The sequence below is a fragment of the Desmodus rotundus genome, chromosome 1 (genome assembly GCF_022682495.2).
Source record: "Desmodus rotundus isolate HL8 chromosome 1, HLdesRot8A.1, whole genome shotgun sequence".
NCBI classification, from domain to species: Eukaryota; Metazoa; Chordata; class Mammalia; order Chiroptera; family Phyllostomidae; genus Desmodus; species Desmodus rotundus.
This window is the reverse complement of record NC_071387.1, coordinates 188,518,588-188,536,653: the sequence shown is the minus strand read 5'-3', so window position 1 is coordinate 188,536,653 and position 18,066 is coordinate 188,518,588. Positions and strand designations below refer to the sequence as shown.

General features: G+C 39.2%; 1 protein-coding gene across 1 annotated transcript in view; it reads left to right on the top strand.

Moving 5' to 3' along the window:
* The window catches only part of MARCHF11 (membrane associated ring-CH-type finger 11), an 88,043-nt gene that overhangs the window by 49,953 nt on the left and 20,024 nt on the right, over positions 1-18,066 (top strand). Inside the window, exon 3 of the mRNA XM_053926315.1 lies at positions 14,317-14,509. Coding sequence (XP_053782290.1) covers positions 14,317-14,509 — 193 coding nt within the window. The remainder of the gene's footprint in view (positions 1-14,316; positions 14,510-18,066) is intronic.

Here is an 18,066-nt window from a genome sequence, read left to right as displayed (position 1 = left end):
AAGAATTCTTTGCATTATCATTTTTGTCTTTTAAGGGAGACCTTTTGAATTGCACGTTATATTTTTTTCTAAATCATTGAAAGATACATACATACAATTTGCCAAGTCTTTCTAGAGAACTGGGAAGACAATGTGTTCCCTAAGTGGGACTTCACTGATGTGTTCCACCCATAGTCCTGGAAAAAAAGTTGCTCATTCGACAACATCCCCGGGCTTGCTTTTGTGCACGGCTCCAGTGGTGAATTTTGGGAACTCCATTGTCTTAACATTTAATAGCTAGATGCTGTTCTTAGAATGTTTATGCTTTAGGGATGTTACTAAGCCTTTCCTAAAAATTTTCTCCTGGGATGCTCCTAGCAGTCCTCTGGGGTAGGTATTGTTATCCTGTGTTGCAAACGAGGCAACTGAGATTTTGGAAGGTCAAGCAAATTTCCTAGGTTTACAGGAAACAGCAGATTCAGGACTCTCACTGAGGTCTGACCACACTGAGGCTTGTGAAGTTAACCGTCATCAACACCAGGCAGAAGACACAGGCGCATAATCAGAAATGTGTATGCACATACATGTACATAAGTACATATGCACTCACACAGATGCCATCTCCATAAAGAAGAAGCACAGCCCAGAGCACACTCTCTTAAGTGCCTCCACTACCTGCAGGTGCACCAGCCTCGTCCTGTGTTGCTCACTCTCCCACCCCCAGCCATGCAATGTCAGTGAGAGCAGCTTCCAAAGATCCCCCACCATGGGCCGCCTCCATAGGCCTCACCTCCCATTTGTGCTCTCTCTGAACCGCTTGCCTTGCAGTCCCCTCTCTGCCCACCTCCCCGGCCCCAAGCTGGCTGAGTCTTCCACAAGTGAGCAGATGTGCCACTTGGCTTCTTTTTACCACCTGGAGTTTGTCCTGCTTTGGGAACAGTTGGACTCCAGCAGGTCCCCTTCCTCCTCCCAGGACCTTCCAAGTTCTGAACCCCCACTGCAACCCCATGTCTGCCCTTCCTCTTCCCTCTCTTAGCCCTAAAATGCCCAGATATAAGCTTTATTTATTTTGGTAGAGGGTACATTTTATACTATAGCTATTTAACAATTTATTGATTATTTGGGGGTACAAGTTTCCTGTTGCAAAGCATGCTTAGCTCTAGTTTTGTCAACAAAATTTGTTGAAGAATCAATTACCTTTTAATAGGGACATAACCTCCTAAAAAGCAATAATACAGGATCTGATTACAAAAAAAATCAATAGTGCTTCCCTCAGGCCCTCCTCTTTTCTCCAAGCCACTTAGTTTATTTTTTCATTCTAAACATCTCTTGGGGAAAAGAAAACTCTAGAAAATTTTCTTTCACATCTTTTATTAGATTAAGTCTTGTTTGTAGGTAGTTTAAAAACTAGTTCAGCTGTCATGTGGAAAAGTTCATATTCATCCCTTCTGAAATGGTCAGTTTTGGACTATTTTTCAGGATAGACAGAAATTTCATAATTGTAAAACAGCTCACCGGCAGCCAGGGCTCCGGCTGTGATCAAGGTCCCATGCTCTCCCCCAGTCACCTCTGACGTTAGGGGTCATGGGGCAGGGGGCTCTGTCACTGTCATTAAAGATGGGCTGACTCCCTTGGATCCGCAAGACAGACTTGAGGGTGAATAGCACACAAGCCCATAGGACTGAGAAGGTGACCCAAGTGAAGAAAGAACAAGGTGTCAGGGTAAATTCAGAGGCATCGTGGCAGAGTAACAGGACACTGGACCAAATCCAGGGGCCATGTTATGTCCTACCAGCCAGCTCGGTGGCCTTAACCACTCTTCCTAAAAATGAAGGGCCTCTGAGGAGTTTTCTGTCTCCTTCCAAATGTGTTTATATGAGGGCACTTCTAAACAGTGTATGTTCAGATATGGACTAGACTGGATTTGGTCAGTGCACACGTTTTTCGTCCATGCCCTCTGTGTCTCACTACCAGGGTGCTTTTGCTCTTCTCTCCTGTCTGATGAGCCCTCTCTTCTCCAGAACCACCAGTCATTTAGTCTGTAGGGTAGTTTCTCCTGCCCAAGACCTAAAGGTGGCCCGATCCAGCAGTTGCTTGGCACCAGAATGTTAGCATCATCCTAACCTTTTCAGATAGCTTTCTTCCGATCCCCAACCAAAACCAGAGAAGGCCAACTGTTTCTTTTAATTTGGGTGATTATAGTGTATGAAGACACAATGCAGGATGGCCATACAGCATTATAAATGTTACAGTGACCTTAACTGTGGCCTTGGGTGAGGACAGGTTAGTCTGTTTGTCCATCCACCTTTCCATTCATTCATCCATCCATTCGTTTGTCTATTCATCTGTCTGCACATGTATCTATCTGTCTATCTATCTGTCTGTCTATCATCCACCCATCCATCATCTCTCCATCTATTATCTATCCATCCATCCATTTATGTGTGTGTAAATCTATCAATAATCTGTTCCTTCATCCATCCATCTATCTATCCATCTATACTTCTTCCCTCCTTTCCTCCCTCCTTCCTCTCCTCCTTTTATCAATTTATTCTTCTGTCCATCTCTATCTATCTTCCCATGTTATAAAGAAATTTTTCCTTAAGGAACATACTTTTTCCTTACTCATCTAAGTGCATTGAAACATCTGTCATTCATTTAACAAATTAGCATGCTATAATAATATATACATGTAGGTTATTGCAGGCAGAATCACAAAGAACTTGAACTTGTTTTTAACTAGGCACCTTGAATACCTCAGCATATTAGTCACCATTTGACGTTGTTCTCTCTGCACCATCCATTGTTCATGCATTTTTCTGGCCACAGTCACCACTGTGTAATGCAGTTTTCTGGCGGATGAGATGACCGATGACACACTTTGGACATCATTGCTGTTAAGTTTACCAGGAAACTAAGAGTAATTATCTTTGAAAGAATCAGGCTCTTTCCCTTCATTTCTTTTAGAAGATAAGCTTGCTTTACGTTCATAAGACAACACAACTAAAACACCCCCAAAATCCTAACAAGCCATCTATTTTAGTCTTAAGTGTAACGGATTAGAATAAGGTTTCTCATTCTCCCAGAGGTGTCGAACCTGCGGCCCACAGGCCATATGCGGCTCAGGATGACTGTGAATGTAGCCCAACACAAAATCATACATTTACTTAACACATTATGAGATATTTGTTGTGATTATTTGTTGCAATGTATTTAGTGTGTGGCCCAAGACAACTCTTCTTCTTCCAGTGTGGCCCAGAGACTCCAAAAGGTCAGATACCCCTGCTACACTATTGACATTTGGGGCCAGTCTTTTGTTGTGGCAGCTGACGTGTGCATTGTAGGATGTTTAACAGCATCCCTGGCTTCTCCCCCTTAGATGCTAGCAGGACCATCTCCAGTAATGACAACTAAAGAGGTCTCCAGAGATTGTCAAGTGTCCTCTGAGGAGTGGATGGGGCAAAGTTAGCCGTGGTTGAAAACCACAGGCCTAGAATTAGAAAGTTAAAGTGACTTCTGGGATCCCTTCATGCTGTCAAAACAAGTCACGTGAAGAGATAAAGCAAAGCCAAACTAATTCATTGACCTAATGTTTCTTAAGTTCTGCTAACGTGCCATGGCGCTGTGCCAAGTAACAAAGACTCAGACATCAAAAAGGTTCAGTTCCTGCCTACAGAGAGCTCACAGCGAGATCGGGGAAGCAGATGTGTAAACAGATAATCATACATACACAGGACTTACGGGGAGGAAGTTAGTCATATTGTTAGATGGTATATAGCCAAATCTGTCAGATACTTACCACATGTTTCACTTCTCAAATGGTTCCTCTGGGGTCCTGCAGACACAGCTTTGTTTTAAATTTGGTGCCACAGAAAGAGCATCCCTTCGTCACTTCCCCTCCTTGGACCTTGCTAAGGTTGTTCCTGCCTAGAAGGTCTTATCTCAGACTTTAAGGTCTGCAAATTCTCCCTGCCATTGACAGGATGCCTGTCTCCTCCAGAAAGCCACCCTGGATTGCGTTAGCTTGCTTTGGTGTCTACCCACCTGACTCCCATTATGAAACTCCTATCTCTTTTGCACAGCTATGGCTTACTGTTTGGTCCCCCTCTGTTTCCCATGCGTTGGTCTAATCCTTCAGTAGATTATAGGTTATTTGAAGGTAAAAACCAACGTGGATTCTACTCTCTAGTGACAAAAATTTCACAGCTTCCCAAACACACTAACTTCTCTGATCATGCTCCTTTCTGTAAATTGACATTTGACATAGTTATCTCAGAATAATTGTCTTCATGCCTTGTTCTCCTTCCTTAATAGGGTTCTGGGGACTGACCAGTGGCTGTAACACTATCAAGTGGCTAAATCTGGAACAGGACCTCAATGCTTTTCTCTATAAAGTGACATTTGATATCTCAGAATAATTGGGTACCGAGGTCCTTATGAGAATAACTTGTTTGGTAGTAGAGCCAGTTCACAGCTCTCTGCCTCAACACATTATGCTGCCTCCCCATCATTAAGAGAAAGCTGCTTTGTAAAGACTCTGCCTAAATCCCATGGAAGTGGTGATATGTCTCATGCTGTGGTCTCTAGTTACCAAGGGTGCTGTTCTGACCAACAGGAGAATAACAGTGTTTGGTCTGTATGAACTGAAGTATTGCAAATGAGAAGGTAGTTGCTTTCCAAGAAAATTCTGCCTCAAAAGCAAGATTGAAAACAGCAACTGTCCATTGAGAGTTATAATAAACTCCTTCAGCAAAGAAAGCTTTTAACTCCTCGTGGAGAGAACAAGCAAATAGGATTATGATCACCTACTAATTACTGGATAGAGATCCCCTGGGATGCCTGTGTTTAACATAATTAATACCGAATATTGAGGAGAGTAATGAAACAAAAATGCATTACATGCAGACACACATTTAATTCATGTGGGGCAAAGTCTAGTTACTAAGACTAACTCTATTAGACAGGTGGTACTTGGGCCAAATGTCCTTGATTTGGAATAATGGACAGCACCTGCTTTTGTTACAAGACATAATTAACATGCAGAGGGAAGAGGCCACATAAGCTCTTGAACACTGAAGAGCTAAAATGTCTTTACAGTTCAGCTTTGGACTGCTAAATGTGGACCAGAAGGTCTTTGACAAGTAGGAAAATCTATAACAATCAAAACAGTTAAACAAGAAATTACATTGAGAGACAAGACATGATAGTTCTGGGGAAATAAATGGAGGAATAAATATGCATTTTCTTAACTGAGATCCAGGCCCTTTGGTGTGCCTTATGTAGACTCCCTGCGCCATAGTTGCTGAATTAATCTTGCTTGCTGATCAGTTTGAAAAGTTGTTTTTGTTGTTAGTACTCAGTCATTTGAGAGGTTTTTCTCAGATGGAACCTTCTAACTAAGGGTATTCATCTTTTATAAGAAATAATCGTGCCTGTCTGCCTTTGATCCACCACTTCCTGTGAATCTGGAAACAGCCGGATAGGCTAGTCTTCAGGACTCAGTCTCCTACGTCACAGATATGGCATCTGGGTAATAAAGGACAGTTTTTGATGGAAGGGGTTTTCTGGACAGATGTTTCTTTACAAGGCCCATGTCACTCTTGCGATTAGTGTCCTGGTTCCTGGCCATCCACAGATGCCTCTCCCATTTAACATCCCTCCTGCTCCATGTCTCTGGGCTCTGCTAGTCTTGCTTCTCACTTAGTAATCAAACCTTCACTTTGGATCAATTTCCTCCCCTCCTGGAATTGCATTTTCAAACTTTACAGGCTTGTCTGGTCACTCTGGCTTACCCCTGGATTCTTGGTCCCTTTGCTGCCCAAGTGGCCTCAGGCCAGTTTCACCTTTGTTTGAATTCATTTTTCAAACAAAATAAAGTCCAGGACTTCATTTTTCAGGCTCTAAAGTCAAAGTTCATTCATGTGTCCACCCCAGTTGAACCCATTGTCATGGGGAAAGCTGGGAAGAATCTCAGTGCTGGAATGAAGTCTTCCTAAGAGCTCCGCTCCTCCCAGGGACTTCCTTTTTGGAAGAAGACAGTCTCTCTTTTAATCCTAGGGCCCAGGTCAACTGTCCCCAGACACTAATCTTACAATTGAGCACATTTCCAAAGTTATGAAACATGGCTTGTTAAACCTCTTGGAATTTCCAGGTTTCTATGGGAAAACATTTATTGATGTTTTGAGTTCTGTACAATAATGTGAATCCCTCATAGCTGTCCTTAGCACACAGGGGGAGCTGCCCACCCACCTCTCTGCATTTCTGTCGATCACATGATCTAGGTCCAGGTATTTTAATTAAATAAAGCAATGACCCGGTGGCCAAGACACTGTCCTTCAAAGGATATGCACTACCAATTGTGAAGGGTGCTCTAGTAAAGATTTTTCCCCTCAAGGAAGTGGTACAGAGGGCTTTCTTTTGCCTGATTCTTGTGGAAATTGCAACCACTGTGAGTTAAACTTCAATTGATAAGGTCAACTAATTGATGATTACTCTAAAGGAGTAGTTTCTTTTTCAGTAATGTAAACAATGATAAGAAGCCTTTGTTTTTCTGATACTGTCTTCTATTTTAAGTGTAGAAGTTAAATTTGGGGAGAATGGTTATCTGGACAATAGTGAGTCTTCAAATCCTTAAGAATCAATTTGGGTCTTTAGTTTTTTTAGCAATGATTTGTAGATGATTTAAAAAAATTTAGTCCTATGTAATTTCAGATTTATTGCGTTTTTATATATTGATAGCATTGTTTTGTAATTTTATCTTCTATCTTTTTGCTGCTGGCATTTAAATACAATGGACATTTGTTTATTGACCTTATATTTTGAGGTTTTGCTAAATTCCCTAATTTATCAGGTTTTCTTGTGAATTTCATAAGATTTTCTACATAGATTATTATGTCATCTACAAATAGAGACAATTTTATACTTCTTCCTTTACAAACTTTATACTTGTTATTATCTTATTTTTGCCTCATTCCATTGAATAGGACATCTAGTCCAGTATTGAATAGAAGGAATAAGGGTAGATATCTTTGTCTAGTTCCTGATCTTGGGTAGGGTGCAGGGGTATTTTTTTTTCACCGTAATTACATATTATTTTAGTTTTAAGTATTTTGTAGACACTTTTTTTTGAGGTTTAGAAGGTTTTTTTTCTGTTTGTAGTTTTTATCATGAATGGATGAATGGATGTTTGTAATAATTTTATCAAATCTATTGAGAGACTCTTTTTTTAGTTGGTTGATAAGGTCAATTTGATTGATACTTGAATGTTATCATCACCTTGCATTCCTAGTATAAACTCCACTCCTTTATATATTGCTGGATTTGATTTTGCTAATGTTCTATAGAGATTTTTTAAAAATCTGTGCTCATAAAGGATATTGGTCCAGAATTTTTATTTTCTCATAATGTTTTTGTTAGGTTTTGGTATCAGGTTTATGCTGGCTTCATAAAATGAATTGGGAAATTTTCTGCCCTTTATTTTCTGAAAGAGTTTACATATGATTAATATTGTATATTCTAAATGTTTCATAAAATTCTCCAGTGAAACCATCTTGTCCTAGAGGTGTTTGTTCATTTGTTTGTGAAAGGCTTTTGATTAAAAATTCAATTTATTTTATATAGCGTTATTCATACATTCCATTTCTTCTTGAGTCATTTTTGATAAGTTATGTTTTTCAAAAATGTCTATTTTATTGATATTATTGAATTAATTGTGATTAAGTTGTGCACGAAATTTCCTTACAATTTTTATCTGTAGGATCAGTGATTGTATCTCCTCTTTCATTTCTTGGTTATTCTTGCTAGAATTTTATCAATTTTAGTGATATTTTAAATAAGCAGTTTTATGTTTTCCTAATTATTTTCTTTAGGCTGTTTAGTTAGATTTCACCTTTCTCAGAGGCAAAGTAAATTTCTAACATCTGACATTTATCTCAGCTGTGATAAGTTTAGGAAGATATTTTTCTTTTCTTTTTTTTAAAGATTTTATTTATTTATTTTTAGAGAGGGGGAGGGAGGGAGAAAGAGAGAAACGTCAATGCATGGTTGCCTCTCAAACACCCCCCACTGGGGACCTGGCCCATAACACAGGTATGTGCCCTTACTGGGAATCGAACTGGCGACCCTTTGGTTCTCAGTCTGGTTCTCAATCCACTGAGCCACACCAGCCAGGCTGAAGATGTTTTTCTCTCAGAGAAGACCTATACCAAACCATGAAATCACTTTTAACATGCAGCCTATAAATATAATTCTACAAAGAATAGGATTATAATTAATTGAATGTTGTATCCACATGTCAAATTGATTATACATTGAGATCTTTCCAGCCAGCATTTCAAATCTCAACTTTAGTGGTTCAATTTAAAACCCATCTAAAGATGATTGAAAATAGGTTTTAGTTAAATTCATTTTACTGAAGAGGCCACTTGTTCAGAGCAGGTGTTCTCTCCGGTGACACTGGTGAGTAATCCCACCTGTCACCTGCATACTACAAATCATCCTACTACAAATCTATTAGTTTATGATACATATCTGGCCTTTCTCGTACAAACAAAGATGAAACAGTACTTTAGACTGAATGATTTAGTGCACACTGAATGAATCTACTTTCTCTGAGTTCAGTCTTGTTCTCTCTGAGCATTTGTTATGTTCGGGAGGAAACTGAATTCTAAACTGAGAAGGTGTATTAACTCTTTCAGACAATGGGATGACAGGTACAGCTTCTAAATAGCTTGCTGGGGGCCTCATTGAATTAGGCCTTTCTTCAGTTCTTAACTTGCTGGTTGAAATAGATTTTTACAAGGGTTGACTCTCGGTCTTACCTTGGCTTAGGCTCCCATCATTTCTTTGAAGAAAATTCTTAGCTTTTTCTTCTATTCCTTTTACTCTGAAGGCAGTAATAAACCTGTGTTGATTAGGGGGATTTCATTGGTAAGGGCAATAAGTTTTGCCATGGTTTCAGAGCAGCCTGGATAAGTGCTGGAGCACTCGTCTAACTTCCCATGAAGAGCGCCACACCCTAACACAAAACGATACTCAGCTCCAGGCCATGTGCATTGTTTGTATCTTTTTATGACTGGTGGCCCTTACTTGGTGCATCTATGAACAGTATAAAGAGAATATTAAATAATTTCCAATGTGAGTTTATTTAATTCTTTCCAAACTTCATTAAAATTTAAAAGAAATAATTCTTTGAGATTCTCTTCTTTATGTTAATATTCATATAACAAACTGTGACTTTCAGATTCAAGAAATATTTGAGGATGCCATTCAGAAAGCTGTATAGGTCAGATTTAGTTGGTACTTCTGCTGAGCTGCTTTTTTCATATTTGACTATTTTCTACCCCTACAACTACCTTTTAGATAGGTATAATGATGTGTAGACAGAGAGAAAGGCATTTTAGAAAGAACTTATGCTTTGGAAGCAGAGCTAAGTTTAAAATCTCACTTCTCTACTTGCAGGTGGTTTGGACACAGGTGTAACTTTATCCTGTAGGTAGTAATAGAATGGATGTGGAGAGAGTGTTATCTGGCAGTCAGACAGCTGATGGAACAAAAGTCAGGATTCTGTGTATTTAAAGCATCTACTTGGTGTTGTCAGGGAGGGGGGAATTCTCCCCTTCTATCTCTCTTGAGTTCTTATGGGAGGACTAATAAAATCGAAAAAGACCCAATTAACAGGAGGAAAACCAATTTAATATGTGCACACAGGAAATCAAAAATGATATTCTCAGAATGATGAACGAGCAGCTTTTTATACTTTGTAGGCCAAGAAACAATAAATTTGTGAAGAAGTGACAGAACAAAGACACTTAAGTTTGGGTTGCTCATTTGTGAGGAATCTAAATGAAGTTTGGGCTTGGGCAGTAAAGGAGTAACACGGTTTATTATATAAGATTGTGGATTCCTTAACTCTAGTGATAAGGGTGTCTCCCTTAGGATCCTCCCCCAATCCCGCTGGAGCATGGAGCACACCTTTCACGGTGGAGATTTATATCTTGCATTCAAGGCAAGAAACGTTAATTCAAGGCGATCATTATGCCATCTTGGGCCCTTGGGTAGTCTTCCCTGAGCACCAGCAGTGCGTTCAGCTCTTTGGTGAACATAAAGGGAGGTGAGACTCCATTTCTGCTGTTATGAGACCTGTAGTCCATGAACAGCAGGGAGATAAATGCTTACCTGGGGTCCAAGTGAGAAAGACATCTAAACTAAACAGAAGTATCAACATTGGATTACGGGGACCAGAAAGACGGCTTCTGCTTAGAAGAGGAGCAGCACGAGGCAGATGGCTTCAGATGGCTTTAGGGCCTTTTAGGGATAGATGGGAGATTTCATCTGGTGAAAAATGGGGAGAAGGGTATTGCACGCTGAGGAGGGAACATGCTTTGAATCAGAGAGGGACCAAAGTTAAAAGTACCCAGCACTTGGGAGAATACAAAGAAGTTAGATGAAACAACATTGAGGAGTGTACCTCTCCTTCTCTCTCCTCCTACCCTTTTTCCTTCCTTCTTTTCTTTCAATTTCCTTCCCCCATCTTTCCTCTCTCCCTGGTAATACTCCTCCATCCTTTCTTTCATCTTTCCTGCAACAGTTATGTGCCAGGCACTGGGTATATGTGCTGAACCAAACATTTAACCTTCCTTGACAGTGTTTCGAGTCCAGCCCAGCAGGGGTGGGTCTCCTTCCATTAGGAATGTGGCCTTGGGAGTTACATAGAGGATCAGGGAATGATTCTCTAGTCCAGCTGGAAAGCTGTTTCAGTAGATTCAGGGAGGAAAGACTCAAAGCTTTTATCAGGAAAATTGCTGTGGCACTGAAATGACAGGGAGTATGCAATTAATTAGAGCTCGGTGGTGTTATTACACAGTATAGTATAAAGATAAAGAGCATGGACCTAGGAGCCAGACTACCTGGGTTTGTATCTCAGTTTCTAGTTCTTAATAGGTGTTTCACCTTGGGAAAATTGTTTGACCTCACTACTGCAGTTTACTTATTTACGAAATGGGGATTATAATAGTACCTTCCTAATAGAGTTATCGTGGGACTTAAGTTAGTTAATACATATAACCTCTTAGAAAAGTACCTGGTACATACTATATAAATATAGGCGAGGGTTATTAAGTTCCAGTCCACTAAATAAGGACAGACTTCCAAAAGAGGAGGTGACAGGTCTAACTTTGCTAGATCCCATAGGTTGTATAAAATTGGACTGTTGGGGAGTATAAAAGTGTAAACACATACCTAAATGTTATGGAAAGAAATAAAATAATAGCAATTATTTAGAGCCAATCTGGTTATTTTTCTATTCCTTTCCAATCTGGGGAAGAAATTTAAGTGAAAAAAAGTATTGTATACATGCATTCATATATATCAAGTTTTAGAAGAGAAAGTGTGTTCAGCCATTGACAAGTTTTGTTTAAGATTCAGAAATGTCTTACAAAGTGAAATCCAGGCCCTGGATACCATTGGGTAAAGACAGAAGTCCCGAGGGACTCTTCTTCTATTTTTATTGCCCAAGCTAATGGTCCATTAGCACAGCTCCTTGAGCCTGAGCCTGTAGATAATGTGTGTCTTCCGGGGCAAGGATGCTAGGTGGATGTTTCCTAGTGGTGGAAAGCCACATTGTTTTCCTGGGGGAAGAATGTGAACACATCCCACTTATTGCACATAATGGCAAAAGGAAGAAAGATCAGTATCTAGTGGGCAAAGAAATTACCAAGGTACCATCAGTGTTCAAAGGGAAATGCCTATGTTCATAATTGGTTTAATCATTTTGGTTTCAATAATGGTTGGTTCTTATTAGGTATTCAGTGAAATGGTGTTAATTTTAAGGTTCGTTGGTTTTTGAAGAACATCAATGCACTTTTAGGCAGATCTACATTGTAGTGAAGAGATACAAAATGAAAAATTTCAGTAAGCTCATTATAGACTCGAACAGATTATCCTTCTTTAAAAATAAGCTTCAACAATCGCAAATTCTTATATCTGCAAAGAAAAATTATGTTTATGATAATAGTACATAATTAAGCTTCCCAGTGTACTGTAATTGTGTGTTTAATTTCTTTGCTTTCTGACATCATCTGACCACATTTATTCCAAACTGCCAAGCATTTGAATTTGAAGCCATTTTAAATTTGCTACCACACTAACGAGCGCGAAGCATCAGTGCTGCTTACGGCTGGGAGTCTGTCCCGTTAGTCGCTCACTTTCTCTGCGAAGGGACAGCGAAGCCTCCTGTGTCGAAAGGCTGCTACCGGAGCGCCCCTCCCACCCCTTTGTCATCATGCTAACTCTGAGTCACGCTACCTCTGCCACCATTTCCTGTGTCTCAGGAGACATCACAGCCACATCGGATGATCCCCACCAGTTCACCCAATCCAAGTGTCTGGTAGGGCCTCTGGCCACCATTTGTTACTGAACTGGCATGCAGGCAGCCTTGGGTCAATTAATTAGTAAGACTGATTGAAGGTAAATATAATTAACCATACAATATTGAGCAGTCCAAATTTAACTCCACTAAAATTAAGTGATGAATCTGGAACATAAAGGATTAATGGCAAACACTGTTGCCTCGTGGATTTAAAAGTATGCTTTGTTTTCATCTATCTGATGCGATTAATAAACTGACAGAGAGTGTCCTCCCGCATGCAGACACAGTAGCACCCATCTAGGATGGTGCTAGTTGAAAGTCATTTTCTATGTTGCCTACCATGTAGCTGTACTTAGCGCAGATTTTAGTGAGCATCAACACTAAACAAGAACAACAGACAGTGATCCTTCACACTTGTTTGGTGACACCAATTTAAAATGGTTTGAAGTTCAAATGCCTAGCAGTTTGAAACTAGTGTGTTTAAAATTGTCAGGAAGTTAGTGAAAAGCCAACTTGAAACACAACATTGATTGATTGGTGATGATAAAATAATGCTGACTAGTTTAATTATTATTCATCCAGAATTGTGAAAGCAAGAATCATTTTTCAATAAATGAATCTTTGTATTAAAATGATTAGAAATAAAAAAAATAAAATAAAATAAAAATAAAATGATTAGAAATATCTTTCTTATAAAATTCCCACCAAACTTTGTCATTTGGTTCTGTTTTTAAAAGAAAAATAAATGACTCCAGAGAATGAAATATTTCAAATGCATTTGGATATTTAATCTTTCATAAGTGTAGAATCTAAGAGTCTCCATGAATATGCATGGTCAAATGCATACTTAAATGTTGCATGTAAGTTTTTATGATGGAAGAGACGGAGACAATGGGAGGGAGAGAGGGCAGCGTGCGTAGTGACAGATTTGCCACTTGTGGATGCGCATGTGCACACGTAAGGTAAGTAAAGAGTTTAAGGGAATTCCAGATTCACCCAGTAGGCGCTGGTCCGTTTCAGCTCATTGGTTTTTAAAGGTTATTTAAGCTGTTTAGGAGTTCCTCTGACAAGCCATTTGTTGCAACAGTTGGAACTCTCTCACACAGAACGAGATTCTGCAGGTGGTTTGAGTCTCCTTATTTACTGGCGAACCATATAGTGGTTTTAGTTTTGTTCCAACGGCTAAAGTGTGAACGTGACTAATTAATTCTCTCAAGTTGATAGCACCCTTGAAAGGTTTTTGATCATTTGTACTGTACATTGTCTCAGATTGCTTTCCGCATTGAATAGAGTGTGCTTTATACAGTGTGTGAGTTTCAGAGGTGCTCCATTTGTGTACAAATTCTAAATCTTGACAAAAATGGCTTCATGGATTACCTTATGGGTAATTAAAAGTCAGTAACATCTGAATACATGAGATGTACCAGTAACGGATGATATATAATTTTATAGTTCCCTTATAGTTATTCTAGTATTTCACCTTAAATAGCTTTTTCATTTTTGTTCTTATTTAACCTAATTATTTTTTACATTTTCCCACAAAAACAAGAAATTCCCTCTTTTGCAGTAGCCATATGTGTTAAGAGCAAAAAAAAATCCAAATAGAGGAGTTCTCACGATGTTTCTTCAGAATGTTTTTAATTCTGTGCATGCAGAAAGATGATAATGTGATTCCCAGGTACTCAACACTCCTCAGCCATTCACGCTCAGTGGTGTGTTCTGAAATAAAACTGGACTACATTTGTAGAATGGTGATTACTGAAAATCATAAAGCTAAGGCAATTCATTAATATTTATCTCCTTGTCTGTGTTGTATAGCCTGGATGACATGGAAAAACTCACTTGGGGGCCAATCAGATTGAAAAGGGTCTAAAACTACAAAGAGCAACATGGAGATAAGAATGTTTTTTTTTTCTTTTTAAAGTTAAACATAGCACCTTTTTTCTTACATGCCTCTGTTTTTCTTTTAGTGGCAGAGCATTTCTATAACACTGGTTGAGAAAGTTCAGATGATTGCTGTAATCCTAGGATCCCTGTTCTTAATAGCGAGTGTGACCTGGCTCCTCTGGTCAGCCTTCAGCCCCTATGCAGTGTGGCAGAGGAAGGACATCCTTTTTCAAATCTGCTATGGAATGTATGGTTTTATGGATCTAGTGTGCATAGGTAAGACCATGACGTTACACCTTCACGAACTGTCAGTAATCCATTTCTTGCAGCTCCTATATTTTCATCAGTTGGATGTGACATAGAATGTTGTGATTCATGATCTTGGTTCTCCAGCTAATTCACTCTCTGGGGCATCACAATCTGGCCGTTTTTCTCAAAAAGCATAACATCTATATTCTTAAGTAGTCTGAGAAAATGAACAAAATAATGCCCATTTTAAGTGATATATTTTGCAATGCAAAGGAAGGGAGGACTCAAATTATTTGGGGTGGGCGATGGAAGGACAGTCATTTATTTCTAAGGAATAAGAGCAAATCAGTCACCCTTCACAAAGCTGGGATAGCACTGATGGACACCAATGGTGATATTTTGCATTTGGGGAGAGGAGAGGGACTTGGGACAGTTTTACTTACTGTCCTGTGCCTCTGTGTTTCACTTACTAAATTCAGTGGCTTAGAAGAGAAAAAGAATCAAACATTTTAGCTTAAACCAACCCTACACAAAAAGGTTTCTTATTTGCGCGTTTCACTTCAGTGATCTGTTGTTTCCTTACTATTGTACCATGAGAAAAACGGAAGCTGACTCGTGGGATGTGCTGCAGGCTCCTTGATGGGGACCGGTTGGCCGTGAGAGACAGGGATGAGGAGGGCAACGCCGTGTCAAGGAGACTTTCTCTGCTCTGACGTGCTTTGTATCTCTGTTGGATGTGGAAAGAGCCGAGGCGGGCAGCTGTGGTTCTCAAACTCTGGTCTCCAGGCCACCGGCAGCAGGAGCAGCATCTGCCACACCTTTTTTAAGGAATACATTGTCAGGCCCCATCCCAGACCTGCCAAATCAGAAACGTTAGCCCCATCTGTGTTTGACAAGCCTCCTAAGGTTCTGATACTCGCAGACTTCAGGGAATGGGTGCTCAACTTGGATCAAATGACTTGGCCTCTAATCCTGGCCTCTGCTTGGACAGATCAACTTTGTCCATATTCCTGTTTTCTCACCTACAAAAATGGGAATAATACCCCTAATTCACAGGCCTAAATGAAGGAAATAATGATTATAAAATAATGTTATCAATTGCAAGTTGTAAATTAAGGGTATTTGAGTAAATCACAAGCATTGAAATAATTTAAATCACTTAAATGTCTCTACTTATGAAAGCTTTGATTGAGCTAGCAGTTTTAATATTCTGTTATTTTTTCCTAAAAGACCTCTATAAATTTTAAAATATGATTAGCCTGAGTTTCCCCTCCTTATCTTCTTTTCTCTTTTGTCACTAGTACAAAGCTAGTGAGAAAAAAAGTAATCAAATTTCAAGCCAGAAAGGAAAAAAGAAGGCAGGGAAATGTCTTGGTAATATGTAAACTGAGCAGATGTTGCCTGAATAATTGAGCTAATCATGTATATGAACAATTGGCAGTAAATGTGGAAATGCCTACGCATGCTTTTAGAAATTCAAAATCTCTATACAAATGTAAACTCGAGGGTAGTGTTCTAAATGAAGGAGAATTACAAAATTGTTCTACAAGTCCCTCAACAAATTCAGAGATGCCGTTTCTTCTGTCTTCCAACATAAATGTTGTGACATGTGATATTCCATGAATATTCAAAGGGGAGGTGAAACGCAAAAAAACCATTAGGTTCTCAATCCAACCTAGAGGGGAAAAAATCCAGGTGACTTTCCTGATACTAACCGAAAGGAGCCGTATATTTCCTGGTCAGGAAACCATTGTTCACAGTGTGCATTTAGTGTTGAGTAATTATATCTCAGGTTTTGATTGCTAATGTCAGGCTTTTAATCAAGATTATTAGAATTTTGCTTTAAAAAGCACATACATGTGAACTAATATTTCGACAATATATGACATATTTGGGATTCCCTTTTGAAATCTAGGTGTTTGCCCATTTTATAAAGTTAAGCTTCTTAGGAACAAAAACCAATTGACATTTTCCTGGAGAAACTTTAGAGAGTGAATTTTTATCCAAGTTTTAAATATTGACAATATTTTTGTCTTTTGGCTCATTAAATCTAAATCTCATTATTCAGTGATTTATTTGTATACTTTGAAAAATATTAAAGAATTCAGATTGAACAGCATTCTTGATTTCACTTGGAAAACTCATTAATTAGTCTGTTTGGGGCCAAAGAAAATCTTTTTATCCCCCCCAAGACATCAAGAAGCGACTAGTCAAGAAAGCAAATAGAGATAAGCTTCCAGTAGCCAAATAGATCATAGCCTGTAATAGCTCTTGCTAACATTTCAAATTAATTTAAATGTCTTATAATTAAGTGTAGACAGTGACAAAAGTAGATTACATTGATTACACCTCAAATATCCCCAACAGCAAGACTTTGAGTCAGAGTAGAGTGAAAAGCAGGTTTGAGCCCTATTTGCTCAGCTCAGTTTAATACATATTTATTGAAGGCTTTCTATGTGTCAGACACAGTGCTAGGTGCTGTGAATAAAAATAAGAGTCCATCTCTTTGCTGCCCCCAAGGAGCTTCCAGCTCCACAGGCAGGACAGATGTGTAGGAGGTGACTAGAATGTAGAGATGGGCATAGCGTGAAAGTGTGCAGAGGAGATGGTAGTTGGACAAAGCTGGGAGATACTAACACTGGGCTGTTGTATGCAGGGAGTGGTTGATTCAGGCAGATTTCATGGGGAAGTGAGAGCCAAGCAGGCTGTGGGATGAGTAGGTGCTTGGTGCATGGGAAGATGGCCCCCTTGTCAACGCTGGCGGATGTAAGATTGGCTGATCATTCAGAGGGCTTTAAAGCAGTTGAAACCATTCCTACATCTCTATTCATCCAAGCTTTTCAACTTGTTTATAATTAAATGAGGAGTAAGTTGGCAGCTTCATAAGTGTTCTTTTTAAAGAATGATTTTAAAAATCTATAGATTACTCCAGAATCAAAAAATGTTATAATCCAGCCAGTGTATGTAGTATTTAGGAAGAGATTCTTTACTGGATTGTTAAATAGAAATGTAAAAATTTATAGAAAATTTGTTTACTTGGGAAATTTATTTATTTATTCCCAGACATGGTTAATTTGTTGGTACTTTCATTTATTATTAATATGTTTTCTACTTTTTCCATGGTCCTGTTTTTTCTTTTTTCCTGTTTTTTTAGAATTATGTTTTATTGATCATGCTACTACAGTTGTCCCAGTTTTTCATCCTTTGGCACCCTCCACCCAGGAACCCCCCCGCCCCCCCCCCCCCCGCCTTCCTCAGGCAATCCCCACACCATGATTGATGTCCGTGGGTCATGTGTGTATGTTCTTTGGCTGCTCCATTTCCTACACTGTATTTTACATCCCCACGGTTATTTGGTGACTGTCAATTTGTATTTTTTAAGCCCCTTGCCTCTTCACCCATTCTCCCTCTCCCCCCTCCCACTGGCAACCATCAAAACACTCTCCATATCCACGATTCTGTCTCTGTCTTCTTGTTTGTTCAGTTTGTTTTTTAGATTCAATTGTTGATAGGTATATATTTATTGCCATTTTATTGTTCATAGTTTTGATCTTCTTTTTCTTAAATAAGTCCCTTTAACGTGT